Source organism: Jaculus jaculus, chromosome 9, assembly GCF_020740685.1.
Source record: "Jaculus jaculus isolate mJacJac1 chromosome 9, mJacJac1.mat.Y.cur, whole genome shotgun sequence".
Lineage (NCBI taxonomy): Eukaryota > Metazoa > Chordata > Mammalia > Rodentia > Dipodidae > Jaculus > Jaculus jaculus.
This window is the reverse complement of record NC_059110.1, coordinates 50,904,311-50,921,688: the sequence shown is the minus strand read 5'-3', so window position 1 is coordinate 50,921,688 and position 17,378 is coordinate 50,904,311. Positions and strand designations below refer to the sequence as shown.

Genomic DNA, 17,378 nt, shown 5'->3' with positions numbered 1-17,378 from the left:
GGGCTGACGCGGCGCCTCTGCTCGCCGGAGCGGTTCCGGGCCCGGGAGCAGAGGCGAAGCCCGAGAGCCGTGCTCTGTTCCCCGCGGCCACCAGCTGACATCCTTCTCAGCCACTTCGCGGGGCGCGGAAGGCTCCCCTGGACCGGAACCGAGTGAGCGCCGGGCTGGGCGTAGGCGGCGGCCAGAGCCGCGCGGCCTCCCCGCCTCGCTGCCCCGCAGCTGCAGCGCCCCGCGGTCCGGGCCCTCGCCGGTGTTCCGCGCGCTCCCGGGCCGGGCCTTCGCCGGTGCTCCGCGCGCTCCCGGGCCGGAGCCAGCGCGCCATGCGCCCGGCCGTCTTCTGATCGCCGCCCCGCCGCCGCCGCGCCGCGATGATCCCCGCCGAGCCTCCGCTGCCGCTGCCGCCGCCACCGCCGCCCGCCCCGAACCATGTGGTGACCACCATCGAGAACCTGCCGGCCGAGGGTGGCGGCCGGAGCCTGTCCGCCTCCTCCCGGACTGGCCTGATCCGGAGGATCCGCAAAGTGCTGAACAGGTGAGCCGAGGCGCTCGCCGAGGGTGCGGGCAGCGCTGCTGAGGGCGCCGAGCCGGACTCATCTGCGTCCCCCGGACCTCCCCGAGGCCCTTCGGGACCGGGTCGCGGCCCGGGCCACGCAGGGGCTCGGCGAGCTCGCGCGACGCCCGCGGGGAGGCCGCAGCAGCTTTGTTCAGGCGCCAGGATCCCTGGAGCGCGAGCCAGGCTCGTCCGAGGAGGAGTTGGGGGCCGGCGGGGTGTTGCGTCGTGCAGCCGCCCTCTGTGTGTGGCACTCGCGCTCGCTCACGCAGGCTGTCTTCTTCCCCTTCCCACTCGTTACCTCAACTTTGCGCTCTGAGGACCTAGGAACATGGCCAGAGCGGAGGCGGGAAGGCGCCGGGCTGGGGGGATGGCGTGGTAGGCGCCAACCCCCGGCTGTGGCTCGCCCGCCCAGTACCACTGACCTCCTCTCCGGCGACGATGGCCTGGGCAAACTGGAATACCACTTGTGCCAGACTCCAGGGTCGTGGTGCAGATACTTACTGGCTCGAAGCAGGGAAAGGGAGGGTACAGGCCTGCACCGGGTGCATGCAAAGTGCAAAATGTTGCCAGAATGGTGTGAGAAGTAGGCACCTGGTCATTCCCAAGCTGGCTAAAGCGTGGGATCGCAGATGTCTCCAATGCTGGAATGTGCATAGTGGGTTATGGTGGACAAGGTGTTGTACCTTGATGACCAGGTTAGTGAAAATAGGACTCCCCAATGACTCAACTAGGATGTGAAATAGACTTTTGCTACTTTAACTTAAACACACACACACACACACACACACACACACACACGCTTTTTGATGCATCTGTAGGGTAACTCTACTGAAAGCACAAAAATCAGTAGAGAAATAAGAGCTTAAAAAATAGGAGTATTGTTGCACACCATCCAAGAATTTTGTGTGAGGAATTAACAGTTTAATAACTTATTTATGGGCATTTCTTCATGTTTCTATTTCTCATCTAACAAGAAGAAATTCACTTGAGTTGGTAATAGAAACTCAAGGTTTTCTTGTCATTTACAGCTTGGGATAACACATTCCAAACTACTGCATTTAAACGATGATTAGAAACACAAGTCAAAAAGATGATGTCTTAGTACATATTGTCTGGGCATCCTCTTCTTTATAGATGTTACAGTTTTTTAAAACTGCCAATACTTTAAGCAGAATATGCTAGTTGTGAATTCTTATTTATGCATTATTATTGATTCTGTAATGGTCATTCTTGATATATAATGAATCTTAGGACCTAGAATGGTAAGACGATTCATTTACTTCTAACTAGCTATATGGCTTGTGGCAGAGCCAAGTTTTATGTACAAAAGTCTTGGTTCTGTCACTTGTAGCATATGCTTAGTGATACTTGTCTTACCTTGTGACTGTGGTTTTAAGAATTAGATAAGACAGAACCAAACACTTGGAAAACTAGAAAGCTTGACTTTTTTTTTTTTTTTTTGGTTAAGGTGGGTGGGAGGCAAATAAAACGATGTCATGGTACATCATGGGTAGAACTTTGTGTTCTGTTGCTAAGCCTTGCATGTTTTGTGACTTGAGTGGTATTATTCTTTATATATATGGGAGAAACATAGATGTTAGTCTGGGTCAATGCCAATTTATACATAAAAAAATTCATGAATGTGACCCTAGAGTTTAGACTTAAACTAAAAACAATTGTATTTCAAAATTTCAGAATTTTCAAAATCATATTTTTCATTGTGATGAGTTTTTCTCATTTTGAAGGCTAAGGACAAAATATTTCTTTTGAGAAAGGACATTTTTGAGGAGAATGACAATAATCAGAATACATTTAAACAGGTTTAATGGAATAATTATTTTTGTATACTGATGGATTTGGCTCTTGAACCAGGATTGTGTCAACAAGAGGTAGCATTAGTAGTGACTGAAGAAAGAGTGTGAGGAGAGTCAATTGTAGAACTTGCCAAAGCTTAGGTGTGTGAACCCTCATGGCCTATAGTGGTGGTAAGGTGGGCCCGTTAGGGTCCATGCATAAACATCTTTGTTCATTTCCTCAAAACATAAAATTTGCTTATGTTTTTCTTATTTTCCCCCTTCTTTTCCTTTGCCTCCTTCCAGGATACTTCTGTTTCCTTCAACCACATTGTCTCATCCATACAATGTCATCTACTCCTGGCATGGAGCAACTTAGCTCCTAAAAGAAAGCAGTTCCAAATTCAGGAGCTACTAACTAATATAGAAAATAGCTGCTCAACTTTGGGCATTCATTTACAAGGTTGGTAGCATTCTGTTGCTAGGAATTGGTGGAGGTCTCCTTAATAACTAAACAGAGTGATGCGGAGCAAAGCTCTTACCATCTCGAGAGTATTGCTGAGGGACAGGATGGTGCAATGGGCAATGAGTGCCAGATTGTGAGAATGACAAGCCTGGTTCATTGCCTGCCCTTGGTCACAGCCACCTGGCAACCAGAAAAATAAATGTAGACACATAAGCTACCTATATTCTGTTAGGACCAATTAAAAACAGGATCACTGATTAATAGTGGATTAGAACTACTTGCTCTTGAGAAACTTAGACTGAATAAATACCTTTTTTTCTTCATAAAACCTATCCTGCATCAGTTTATTTCTTTAGTGGAGTGCCATCTCCTCTTTTCTCACTTTGAAGGCTTATAGTGCTGGGTTGCTGCATTTTCTACTTAATGATTGGGGCATCTCATTGATTATCTACTCCAGTCCTGTGAAGCAATTAGAAAATGAAATAGGGGATCCTAGATCATTCTTTCTTAACCATCTAATGGGATGTACCATATTTTTCCCTATTCAAAATTGTTTTGGAGATGGGATGCAAGAAATGGAAGACGGCTTAAATGCTAGAGCTAATTCTACTATATATTTTTTTATTCATGAGAGAGAGAGAGAGAGAGAGAATGAATGAGTGTGCCAGGGCCTTCAGCCACTGCAGACAACCTCCAAATGCATGTGCCACCTTATGTATCTGGCTTACATGGGCGCTGGGGAATTGGGCCTGCATCCCTAGGCATTACAGGCAAACATTTTAATCGTTAAGCCATCTATATAGCCCTACTTTAATTTTAAAAGATGTGAAATTACATATTTATGTAAATAAGAAAAAATTATGGCAAACACTTATTCAGTTTTTCTTTGTTTTGTGTGTGTAAATGTGTGTGGCTGCGTGTGTGTGTGCCATGCACTCAGATGGAGGTTAGAGGACAACTTTTGGGTGTAGGTCTTTAACTTTCCACCTCGTTCAAGGCAAGGTGTCTCATTGTTCATCATTCTGTTTGCCATGCCAGTTGGCTCATGAGCTTATGGCAGGTTCTTCTGTCTCTACCTTACTTCTCTTCATAGGTATGTTAGGGTTTCTAATGACTGCTACAGCATCTGGCTTTTTACATGATGTTGCAGTCAGGTTTCTGTTGCTGGCAGAAAACATCCGACCAAGAGCTGTTTGTGGGAGAAAAGGGTTTATTTTGGCTTATAGACTCAAGGGGGAGCTCCATCATGGCAGGGGAAAATGATGTCATAAGCAGAGGGTGCACATCACCTCCTGGCCAACATCAGATGGACAACAGTGACAGGAGAGTGTGCCAAATATTGGCAAGAGGAAGCTGGCTATAACACCCAGAAAGCCTGCCCCCAAAAATATGCTGTCTCCAGGAAGATTCAATTGTCAAATTGCCACCAGCTGGGGGGCCTAAGCATTCAGAACACATAAGTTTATGGGGGACACCTAAATCAAGCCACCACACATAGGTTCTGGGCATTTGAACTCACATATTGAGGTGTGTATAGCAGTAGTTTATCCACTGAGCCATCTCCTCAGGCTTTAATTTTTGTCTTTAGAGTATTATCCTACCACAGGAAAGAAAGATACAACCAAAAGAAAATACTCCAAGGGCAACTGTTGGTAACCCTTCCACAGAAACTGCTGATCATTGGAAGCCTGCAGGTGTAGGTACTAGCTATATGTATTAAAGTATCCAAAGATTTTTCTCCTTCAAAATGATTAGTTAATAAAGTGCATATGTGTGTTTTAATTTAACTTTTACAATTCTAATATTATTTTCAATTTTTCACAGAATAACTGAATTTCTATTTTAATCTACTTTCTTCTTAATGAGACATATGTTGGGTTGCCTAAAGTAATAGAGGGTTTTCTGCTTTTTGAGTCTTGCAAGGGAGATGTTTAATCATTAGATGAAAGCACTGGTTTCCCTGAGTCATCATTCATTTGATTTGGAACTGATTTTAAATTTATACTCACAGTTGTTAATTTTTAAAGATCGAAAAGTAACAAATAATTTATTAATTAAAAGTAGGAAAACACTTAAAATTGTAAACCAAGAACCCCAAAGGATGAAATATAAAGGTAGCAAGTCTGCGTAGAATCTGTGTCCAATTGGGAAAGTTACCATGTAGAATGGTTCAGTATGTATGCATAGCATTTCTGTGTCATTTAGAAGGCAGACAGAACATTGTTAACCAATGAAATGTTTGCCAAGAAATAGTGTCTTACTTAATTAAGCCAGGTATTAGATTCAGTCCAAGAAGACACATCGTAATGCAAATGATCCTGTCCTCTGAAGTGTGAAGGCTTTTTGTTAAGAAATTGATAGGTTTTTCACAAGCAGCTCCTTCTAACAGATGTCAACATGAAAAGAAAAATATCAAGTCATAGTGACAATAACTGATACAAAATATTCCAAATGGAACTGGGTGGTGTGATTAAAAACAGACATTTAAAGGATTGGTAGTAAATAAAGGATGTCTGAAGGATGTGCTTATTTTAATTGAAAGGACAAATTAATTTTTTTAAATGTCATTGAGGAATTTTGTATTTATGCAGAAAGCTAGGATGAATGATGAATGATTATTTATGCTAAGAGAATGTTTGGTTTACTTGGGATAAATATGATATACTTCCAAGAAATTAATGTGCAATCATTTAGATGTTTATATAATTTTTCCTTGACCATTGACTTCATCCAACTTTTAGTGTCACAGGACCATAATAACACAGTAGATGTCCATTTCTACTGTATAACTGCTGTAGATGTAGATGATATAGGAATTGAGCTGGTGGTCCAAACAGTTCTGAAGTTACTTGATATGAGTCACAATTTGTTGTTTAGTTGTTATCTATCTTAAAAGTAGAATGTAAAAATGAATCTTTAGGTTTTTCATTTTAGTTTTTATTTATGTGGAAGGAGATGGGGGGAGGGAGAGAGAAGGAGAGAGAAACAATCAGTGTGCTAGGGCCTCTTCTTGCTATTGCTACACAGTGTTCAGATGCATTAACTCTTGTTTATGCTTCTAAAGGAGAATGCCTGAAAAGTAAAACTCCACTCAACATATGAAAAAACATATATTTGATATATATTTGACCATGTGATGAATATATACAAGTACATATACACATATTCTTAGATATATTACTGTGTTGTTGAGCCTACTTTTGGAACGCACTTATGTGACTAAGTGACCTCAAAATTAACTGAAGGACTTGGCATGTATATTGCTGTTTAGAATAAAACTTTGCAATCATACTTTGAATTGTTCTATATAATGCCTGATAGATGCTTCCAAGTGCCTCGTTGCTGGGATCATTCAAATGACTTGTTCAATATGCAGTTTACTTAAAATTTCTTCTTTAGACATTTTGGATTTATGGAGGAACAACTTCACTGTACAATAGTTAGGAAATGATTTCCTGGCAGATGTCCAGGAGAACAGTAACGATGGTATGTTAGAAAATACTTTCTACATCTTTCTCTGTGGAGCTATTGGCAGGTTGTTGGGGAGGGTGGTGCATTATCTTTAGTGGTGCAGCCACTGGGAAGTTTCCCATGCTCCAGTAAATAACACCTCACCCATGTACATGTAAGCAACCCCCATTAAACTCACTAGTTATAAAAAGTAGACATGGAAATAGAAGAGAGACTAGTTCAGCAGGAGTGGGATGGGGAAAGATGGAGTAATGGGGGTGAATATCACATGTCTAAACTGTCAAATAAAAACAAATGTTAAAAGTTAAAAAAATATTTTATTTATTTAAGAAAGTGAGAGAGAGAAAAGACATGCCAGGGTCTCTAGCCACTCAAACAAACTCTAGATGTATGTGCCATCTTGTGCATCTCACTTATGTGGGTACTGAGAAATTGAACATGGGTCATTAGGCTTTGCAGGTATGTTTTACCAGCCAAGGCATCACTCCACCCCCCAAAAGATGAATTGTTTGAAGAATGTCTCATCTCAATCAGTGGATACACTGATGTAATTTTTTTAACATATATTATTATACTTAAAAATATTTATTTGAGAGAGAGAGAGAGAAAGGATAGAGAGAGAGAGAGGAGAGAGAGAATATAAATGAGAAAGAGTACGCCAGGGCCTCCTGCCATTGCACATGAACTCCAAATGCATGTGCCAATTTGTGCATCTGGTTTTACACAGGTTCTGGGAAATCAAACCTGAGTCATCCGGGTTTGCATACAGGTGCCTTTTCATGAGCCATTTCTCCAGAACCTATTACTATTTTTTAATATTTATATTTATTTATTTATTTATTTATTTATTAGAGACACGGGGGGGGGAGAGAAAGACAATGGGCACACCAGGGCCTCTAGCCATTGTAAACGAACTCCAGATGTATGTGCCACCATGTGCATCTGGCTTACTTGGGACCTGGAGAATTGAACCTGGGTCCTTAGGCTTTGCAGCATTCACCTTAATTCACCATCTCTCTAGCCTCAGAACCTATTATTTTTTTAAACACTCCTTTTATTGGATTTAAATTTTAAATTTTCTTTCAAGAGCATTTATTTACTAATGTTACTGTTATTACAAAAATGCCTTAGGTATCGTGACGGTTTGATTCAGATGTCCCCCATAAACTTAAGTGTTCAGAATGATAGGTCCCCAGTTGATGGCAATTTTGAAATTAAACCATACTGGAAGCAGTATACTGTTGGGGGTAGGCTTATGGGTATTATAGCCAGCTTCCTCTTGCCAGTATTGGCACACTCTCCTGTTGCTATTGTCCATTTGATGTTGACCAGGAGGTGATGTACACTGTTCATGCCATTGTTTTCACCTGTCATCATGGTGCTTCCCCTTGAGTCTGTAAGCCAGAATACACCCTTTTCTTACAAGCTACTCTTGGTAGGGTGTTTCTGCTAGCTATGTAAACCTAACTGCAACAGGAAAGTTGGTACTGAGAAGTGCGATCATTGCTGCTAGAAACCTGACTGCATGGCTTTTGGCCTTTTGGATCTGATTTTCAAAGAATGTGGAAGGACTTGAAACCTTGGCCTAAGAGACACCTTGCAGTGCTGTAAGTACAGCTTGATGGACCATTCTGGTCAGAGTTGCAAGACCTGAATGCAGTAAAAACTATGGACTGTAAGATTTGGATAATGATGGTGAGGAAGAGTTTTTCATGGAATGGACTAGAAGCAGTTTGTGTGAGAGGTTTACTGTTATGCCTGTGTCCTGAGAATTTGTGCAGGGTTGCATTGTGTAGAATGGACTGGTGTGAGCAGAGAGATGTGGCACAGAAAAAATGAAATCTTTGTGCCAAAACTACTACTACCTTTTCAGCTGCAATTGTATGAGAAATTCAAACTATTGAGATTGGGCCAGCTGACCTGCATTGGGGCAACAGGAAATACAGTCTTTTGAAGAGGTCTGAATGCTCAAGGCATACCCTGTTCTTCAAAGTCTGCCTTATTCCCCCATGGATTAACAAAGTGGCACCCCACCTGGTATATGAAGTATAAGAAATTCAGGAGAGAGGGTTATTGAATTTGCAACACAGTTTTGTAATTTAGAAATGGCCAAGAGCATTGTGAAGCAGGTTTGTTGGGTTACCTGAGTGGAGACCTGATGGAGCCATGAGGATGAACTGTGGGTTGTAGTGGAGACCCAGTGGAGATGCCAGGACCATGGAATAGCTGCCAAAGAAAGCTGTTGGCACCTGATGATGTTTTCTGGGACTTTGAGAAGCCTAGCTGGAGGGGCAGAATTCAAGTGCCAGAAATTTGTCACTGGTTAGAATTATCGGACTTGGAGACTTGTCACTGGTTTGAGTTGTTGGACTTGGAGCTACAGAGTTTGATGTTTGCCTGGTTTAAATCTTGTATTTGTTGAATATTTCTTTGTTATACCCAATGCCATCTTTTGGAGTATGAATGTTTATTCTGTGCCATTATGGGTTTTTTGAGGGTTGTTTTTTTTTTTTCTTTTGGTATTTTGGTTCAGTTAAAAGACCTTGAACTATAAGGATGTTTGAGCGTCATTGGGATTGATAAAAACTATGGGGACTTTTAAATATAGACTGAATTCATTGTATTTTACATCATGTAAAATACAGTTTATGGGGGTCATGGATGGAATGTCCTGGTTTGATTCAGGTGTCTCCCAATAAACTTTGGTGTTCTGAATGCTAGGTCTCCAGCTGTTGGCAATTTGGGAATTAAAGGCTCCTGGAGGCAGTGTATTATTGGGGGTGGGCTTATGGGTATTATAGCCAGCTTCTTCTTGCCAGTGTTTGGTGCACTCTCTTATTGCTACTGTCCATTTGATGTTGCCCAGGAGGTGATATCCACCATCTGCTCATGCCATCATGTTCCCATCATGCCATCATGGAGCTTCCCCTCATGTCTATAAGCCAGAATAAACATTTTTTCCCCACAACCTGCTCTTGGTCGGGTGTTTTTTGGCAGCAATATGAACCTGACTGCAGCAGGTATCATTTTGCAAGCTCTGAGATTACAAGCCACCAATTCCTATTATATTCCATTTTAAGCAGTTACTTAGGTAGAATAAATACTTATGAGTGTTTTATAAACCAAATTATGCTTACTATACTAAGATTTACTGTTACATATTACGCTATGTAATCATCCATTCTCGACTCTGGGGAAGCACAGAGCATATGATCTGTTGCATAAGACAAATCTCCTACTGTTGTTATTGTAGATTTATTCACGCTGATAGCTTTATTTGATAGTGCTTATTTGGTGCTTAATATAAATGGGTCTTCTAGGAGATAGTGATGGACCAGACACTGCATGGTCAAGGCAACTTAAACAAACACACACTACCTATCACATCTAGATGGGGGCTGGGGAGATGGTTCAGTGGTTAAAGGCTCTTGCTTGCAAAGCTTGCTGGACTGGATTCAATTACTTAGCTGAACACAAAGTGGTTCAAGCATCTGACACTCCATTTGTAGTGGCAAGAGACCATGGCATGTGTGTGTACATGCATATGCACACAATTTTTTAAAAAAGTTTGTAAAAATTAAAATTTTCTTCATTGGTCCTGTCTGTTTGGTGTTCTGTGGGCTTCTTGTATCTGGATGGCCTCTCTTTTGAGAGATGGGGAAATTTTCTTCAATATTTTTGTTGAATACATTCTCTATGCCTCTTGCCTGGATTTCCTCTTCTTTTGGTCTACCCATGATCCAGATGTTTGGTCATTTTAGGGTATTCAACAGTTCCCTCATTTTGTTCACTTGATTTTTTTGAACATAGCAGCTTTTGGCCTCTCAATCAATTTCTCCTGTTTTGTCTTCCACATCAGAGGGTCTGTCTTCCACATGAGTAACTCTTTTGGTGAAAGCTTCTAGAGAGGTGCTTTTATATTTTCTACTTGATTTTTGTTTTCTGTTGTATTATTTTGAATCATATCCATCTCTTTTTGGAGGTATGATTTCAATTTGAGTTCTGATTTTCTTGATGTTTCCTAGAATTTGTTCTTGTATTTTAGCAAGGCTTCATTAAGCTTAATCAAACAGTTGTTGAAATCTTCGCTTTGTTGACTCACCTTCAATTTATTTATATCTCTTTTGAGGGTTCTAACACTTTCTTCAATCAAATTAAGCCTACTGTCCAAAAGCTGAATGAATGCTCTAAGAGATGATTCTGTTTAATTTCAATTGATACAATTGTTGGTTATTTGATGGTTTGTTTCCAATTCAGTGATTCTTTTGAGCAGGGTCTCATTAGTTGTTGTGTTTTCATTTGGGGAATGAATTTCTGTTGATTTTTCTATGATTTCATTGGAGGCTTCCATTGTAGGACTGGGCATCCTTGGTAGAGATCTCTCAGTTTTCTGACTTTCATTAGCTTTTTTGCATTGCTGTCTATCCATTCTAGGGATGCTTTTTATTTTATTGAGGAGGAAGCAAGTTTTTGTCCTTTGGCCTGTGTACCCTCTGACTCAGGTGAACAGGGATGTTGGTACCTAGTGGCCAGTCATAGGAAAAGGCCTGAAAGCATACACATGGGCCAGGCCTCCCCAAGCAAGGCACAATGGGACCTACCAGGACCATGGGACTGGGAGGAGGCAAGGAACAGAGATCTGGCCTATTCATTCCATGCTGTGCCTACCCACGCACAGTCTGGCTCAGGGTACCTGGACCAGGGAGATGGGATGAGCCAGGAAACAGGTGTGTCTGGCCTACTCACTCCATGCTGCTTCTGTCTGCACACAGTCTGGTGCAGGGAACCCAGCCCAGGGCAAGGAAACCAGGAGACTGTTTTCTAACTGGGCATGGTGGTACATGTTTCACCTTGCTCTCATGAGACTGAGTCAGGATGATTCAAAGTTTAAGGCCAGTCTGGGCTATGTATAGTAAGTTCGAAGACAGCTTAGCCACATGGTGAAACCCTTTCTCAGAAGAAAAAAAAATTCTCAACCAAAACCCAAACAAGAAAAAATCCTCCAAACTAGAATTTTCTGAAGTTATTAATGTGTTGACAGTGCATAGGCAATGTTGATGGGGCTTGATTATGTGTGCATATTGCAGATAGGAGAGATTTCAAATATGCCACAGCTATGAAGATCAATTAGTAGAAGGACCTGATGATTTAGTATATAACTTGATGCAATTGAATGAAAGTATTTGAGTTAAAATTTACACAGTGGGTCCTGTCATTAAATTTTATATTGTAGAATACATGTTTTATATTATAGAACATTATATTGTATGTTATTGTCCAGTGACAAAAGTTGTTATTACCCTTTTCTTGATGGGGAAATGCCTTGTTGCAGCCACCTAGTACATGCTTGGTGAGACAAAAGAGGAAGAGGGCCAGTGCCCAGTTGGAGGTAAAGCAGGAGAGATCAAATATAACATTTGCCCTGGGCATTGAGAAATGAATTGGAGAGGAACAGGGAGAGAGAGGAAGTATGAATCATATATATGGACAGAAAAGATGAAAGGGGTGTATGAAGTGTCCTGTTAGAAGACATTACAGGATGTGGATAAAGGGCAGCAGAGTGAATTACAGGTAAAATGTAAAAATGAGCCAGATAATTGAAAGCCTTAGATGTTTAATTAGCATTTAGATGTTAATACATTAACTGTTTATTGAAAGTTATTGAACAGAAGAGAGAAACAACAGAATCATAGGCAGGATATTCTCTGCAGCATCTGTAGTTCAGAGGAAAGGGAAAGGAGTATAGTTTGGGACCAGGAAGAAGGCTCCTGCAGCCACTTAAGGGAAAGTTGTTGAAAGTCTACATGGAATGCATGTGGTTAGATAGTGAAGAAAGTCCTGTGATGTCAACAGACTTGGCCAGGGTCAGGGAGAAGGATAGATGGTTTGAGGGAAGATACCCATTGTTCCTGGGTCTCAGTGGATAAAATAGCTATTTGTTCAAAGGTTATTTAAAGCTGCTACAGGGAAGAGATGTGCTTACCAAAACTAAAGAGCTCTAAGATGGTGTCATCAGCCATGTTAGTCAGGGTTCTCTAGAGGAACAGAAGTGATAGAATGAATTATATTAAAAGGGAATTTACTGGATTATCTTACAATGGTCCAACAATAGCAGGTTATAGGCCTGAGAGTCAAGGAACCTTGTAGCTGTTCAGTCCATGAGGCTGGATGCCTCAGCAGTCCTAATCTGGCACTGAAGGCCTGGAGGCATCCTGGAGAGATGCTGGTCTTCAGTACACACTGGAAAGCAGCAAGCAGCATCAGCAGTAAGGTGGGAGGAGGGGATGGGGATACTTTCCTTCCCAGAGCTTCCTTAGATAAAGTGCCCCTTCTGAGAGGGGCTACCCACTCTGGGAGAAGGGCTCACCCTGGAAGAAGGAGTTCTCATTTAGTTAATTCTTCCTGAAAGGAACCTCAGAGACCCACTTAATGAGGAATGTCTGTGGATTCCTAAACAGATCAAGTTGATACAAACTTAACCATCACAAGTCCATCCCTTGTCAACTTGACACCAAACCATATCTCCTATGTCATACTTAATTTCCAAGTGAAGATAGTAACTAGGTCATAATCCACCTAACTTAATATAATTGCCCCGTGCACAACTGGAAATGCACAATCTCCCCCATAACACAAAGCAAGGTTCCTTGAGGAATGCTTAGTCTCTAATATAATAGGTCAAATATAAATTAAACAGCAGTTAACTAGTGATATGTACTTAATCAGTATTAATTACCTAAAAGAGAAATAGAGGATGAACAAAAGCATCTTAATATTGGTATAGATATGTACAAACACTCTTGAGAAGTTAGTACAGAAACACTCATGGCAATTTCAGTCCTCATTTTTGTAACTGGTCTCATGGCCTTAGCTAGTATTTGCACCTACCTTCTACATTTCTTCTACCTTCAGCAAGCACCTCAGCAGGTCTTGGTTCTTTACATAGAAGGATGACCCATATCTTCATTCCTGAAGGATCAGGGACATTTGTCATGCTCCCTTGATTGGGTTGTTTCAGTTGTCCATTGACTTTGATAACAGGCCATGATAACACCAAGAGACGCCCTGGATGCACTCCAAGTACGTTCTTCCTTACCTCCATTGTGGAGGAGCAGTCCAATTTCCCCCTGATAGTCTGGATCAGTCACCCCTGCTAACACTGTAACTTCTTTCATAGCCTGTTGCCTGGAGGACATCAGTAACCCAAAGTGACCAGGGGAAAGTATTAGCTTCCAGTTCAATGTAATGTTCTTTGTGCCTCCTGGCAAAAACACTCCCCCCTCTGGAACCAAGACTTCTAGGCCAGCAGAGTGTAAGGTTGTGGGAACAGGAAGCAAAAATTTGGCTAATGGTTCACTTGGAGGGATGGTAAGTGGGACCATTCCTAATTCTACCCCTTGATTCCTGGACCTATGAATCCAGGCTGTAGGAGAAACAGCACCATATATAGGATGCTGATTTAGAGCATATATAGCCTGCTGGAGGACACTTCCCCAGCTCTCCAAGCTATTGCCACCTAGTTGGTGCTGTGGCTATTTCACCATTTTATCAAGCTAGCTGCTTCAGGGTGGTGGGGCATATGGTAAGACCAGTGCATTCCATGATCATGAGCCCACTGCCATACTTCCTTGGCTGTGAAGTGAGTTCCTGGGTCAGAAGCAATGATCTGTGGAATACCATGATAGTGGATAAGGCATTCTGTAAGCCCACAGATGGTAGTTTTGGCAGAAGCATTATGTGTAGGAAAAGCAAATACATATCCAGAATATGTTTCTATTCCAGTAAGGACAAAACACTGCCCTTTCCATGATGCTTGAAGAGGTGCAATGTAGTCAACCTGCCACCAAGTTTCTGGCTGATCACCCCAAGGAATGCTACCATATTGGAGGCTCAGAGTTGGTCTCTGCTTCTGGCACATTGGGCACTCAGTAGCAGCCATGGCCAGGTTTAGTTACTGGAAGTCCATGTTGTTGGGTCCATGCATAACCCGCATCTCTGCCACCATGGCTACTTTGTTCATGGGCCCATTGGGCAATGACAGGGATGGCTGAAGAAAGAGGTTGACCACTATCTACAAAATGGGTCAGCTTATGTACTTGATTATTAAAGTCATCCTCTGATGAGGTCATCTTCTGATGAGCATTAACATGGGAAACAAATATCTTTATGTCCTTTGCCCATTTAGAGAGCTCTATCCACATCACCTTCCCCAAATGTCCTTCTTACCAATTTTCCTCTTGTGCTCCTTCCAAGTCCCAGACCAACCAACCAAACCATTGGCCACAGCCCATGAATCAGTGTATAACTGCACATGTGGCCATTTTTCCTTCCAAGAAAAATGCACAACCATGTGCAGTGCTCATAGTTCTGCATACCAGATAGGAGATGTGTAAATCTGCTCAAGTAAAGAAACCACATCTAGTATAGGAGCTGCAATTGGAGTCACCACCTGATTGATTAAGTTTCTGATAATCCCCTGTAAATCTCCAGGATCTATCTTCTGATAGGCCAAATAGGAGAGTTAAAGGGAGATGTGGTGAGAAACACCACCCCTTCATCCTTCACAGTGGCATTAATTTCTGCAATACCCCAGGGATGTGATACTGTTTTGGTTCCCTATTTTTCTTTGTGGAGAGAGCTCTAATGGCTTCCATTTGTCATTTCCAACCATAATAGCCCTCAGTCCACAAGTCAGGAAACCATTGTGGTGACTCTGCCAACTCCTAAGTATATTTATCCCAATTATGCCTTCTGGGACCCACTGTCAGTCTAACATTTGCTGGAAATCTATTGGCCGCCTGACCTTTGTAAGCACCTACGTTAACCGGAGGGCCAGGATGCTGTTTTGGATCTCCTGGAGTCAATGTCAATTCAGAGCCAGTGTCCAGTAAGCCCTGAAAGCTGTGATTATTTCCTTTTACTCAGTGTACAGTTACCCTAACCAAAGACCACAGGTCCCTCTAAGGAAGGATGCCACTAAGCTTAATATTGAAACTTTTGCATTCCTTGGGGGACCTGGCCACCCCTTCAATCAAGAGTCTCAGGATCTGTAAACTGGCTCCAGTCTGGAAATGGGTTAAGTGGCCTTGATTCTCTGTTGGTATAATTCCAAAGTGGCCATTTGTTCCTTTGCTCTGGAACTTTTCTGCTTATACAGATCAAGCCAGAACTTAGTAGGCATTGTATCTATTTCACTTCTGGGAACACTATGATTAATCAGCCAGTACCAAAGGTATACACAAGTCATCCCATTATGAGCATTGTTTTGCCTACACTGTCCATTATGGTAAACATGCTTACCTTGCCTTTGATAATTCATTGCTGCCACTTGGCTCTTGTTAATGCATGATCCAATTAGACCCATTGTATATAAGTCACCTACTACAGCAACTGTGGCTCCCACTGTGATGTCTTCTTTACATAAGAGATGAATGATTGGGCACTTTAAGTATGCTGGTCCTCACCTCACAAATATGTTCCTTATAGTCTTAGTGAAGGGCACGTCTTCTGGACGCTGCCATTGTGTTGGCAAAGATGAGTTTACATGGCAAATCCATTCTAGCAATCCAAGTTCTCTTAGTCTTTTAATCCCTTCATCAACATTAAGCTAAGGGTTATTGAGCAGCTCAAGCTGATGCACAGGAGGACATCTTTAGATCCATACTTCAGTCAACCAATCAGATAAGCACTTGGAATCTCTTCCAACTGCATGACCTGCAGTGTTAAATCTAAAATCTCTGCTCAGTGGGACCATTTCAATAAATTCAGCCCGATTTAATCTTCCTTCTGCTATTATCCCACACCCTTAGAATCCATTCCCACACATATTCCTCATGCTTCTACCTGTACAAGTTAGAAAGCTCCTGACGTTCTTTAGGGATGTACCTCACCTCCTCTTGAGTCATGCTTTCTATTTCACCTTTAGGGGCCTGCCTAGCCTTAAGCCTTGTTATAGGTCTAGAGGAGAAGGTGGGTGGGCACTGAGGAGTATCAGCACCTCCTTCAAGGAGGCTCATTGCTGGTTTCTCTGACAATTCCCCCAGGCAAGGGTGGAGAGGGCAGTATTTCAGGGGGTATGGGTGGGGATACAACTGCCCCTAAAGGAGGAGAGGTCACATTTTCATGTGAAACAACTTCTTCAAGATCTACGAGTTCAATGTCCCCAGATTCTTCAGGGTCTTCCCACACATCCCTACCCCAAGTCATAAGGTTCTCCTCTTTTCCAATCAGCACCCTCACTCACTTTAACTTCTGATAGCTTGTGAGGCTGGTATTTGAGTTTATGTTGCAGGTTAGCCAACTTTACAATGGAGTTTGGGTTTTGTTTTCTCAATTTGAGCCCTGTTCTGGCTAGAGAGGAGACTCTCCTCCAGGGCACCCTTAGAAACCTTCAGATTGGGGCTGGAGAGATGGCTTAGTGGTTAAGATGTTTGCCTGCGAAGCCAAAGGAGCCAGGTTTGATTCTCCAGGACACATGTAAGCCAGATGCACAAGGGGTACATGTGTCTGAAGTTCATCAGCAGTGGCTACAGGCTCTGGTGTGCCCATTTTCTCTGAAGGTGATAGAACCTTTAAGAGGTAGGGCAGAATGGAAGGTACTTAGGTCACTGGGGGCATCCCCTTGCACAGGATAGTTTTGTTCGAGTCTTCCACCCTGTTTCTCTCTCACCACGAGGTAAGTAGCTTCCTTTGTTACTCGCTTTCTACCATTAATATTCTGAAACCTATGAAATCATGACTTCTAAGAAAATTTTCTTTCTTATAAGTTGATTATCTCAGTTTTACCACAAAGACAGAGACAGAGATGTGAGTAGTAGGGCAAACTTACAAATGCTGTGTCAAGGCCTTCACCAGATGACTTGGTAAACAGTTGAGTTTCCTGCCTTAAAGGCCCCTGGAAACTATTTGGAAATCAGAGGGAATACATAGCAGCAACCCATATCTATAGACACAGATCCTGGTCTAGAAAGGTTAGTTAGAGGTATGTGGGGTTCAGTATGAATGGCTGGACCATTAATTGACAAGTTCCAAGGACCACAGAATAGGTGCCAGTTAGCCATTTAGCTAATAATTACAGTACCAGATGAGAGGCATA

The 17,378-nt window shown here is 42.3% G+C and overlaps 1 protein-coding gene across 3 annotated transcripts in view; it reads left to right on the top strand.

The window, feature by feature from the left end:
- Nucleotides 1–368: 368 nt before the first annotated feature.
- The window catches only part of Slc35f1 (solute carrier family 35 member F1), a 550,909-nt gene continuing 533,899 nt past the window's right edge, over nt 369–17,378 (top strand). Inside the window, exon 1 of one of the 3 annotated variants that reach the window (XM_004651243.2) lies at nt 369–532. In XM_004651243.2, coding sequence (XP_004651300.1) covers nt 369–532 — 164 coding nt within the window. Of the gene's footprint in view, nt 533–976; nt 1,249–17,378 lie in introns of those variants that run through there. The other 2 variants (XM_045158979.1, XM_045158978.1) reach the window with 2 other exon arrangements.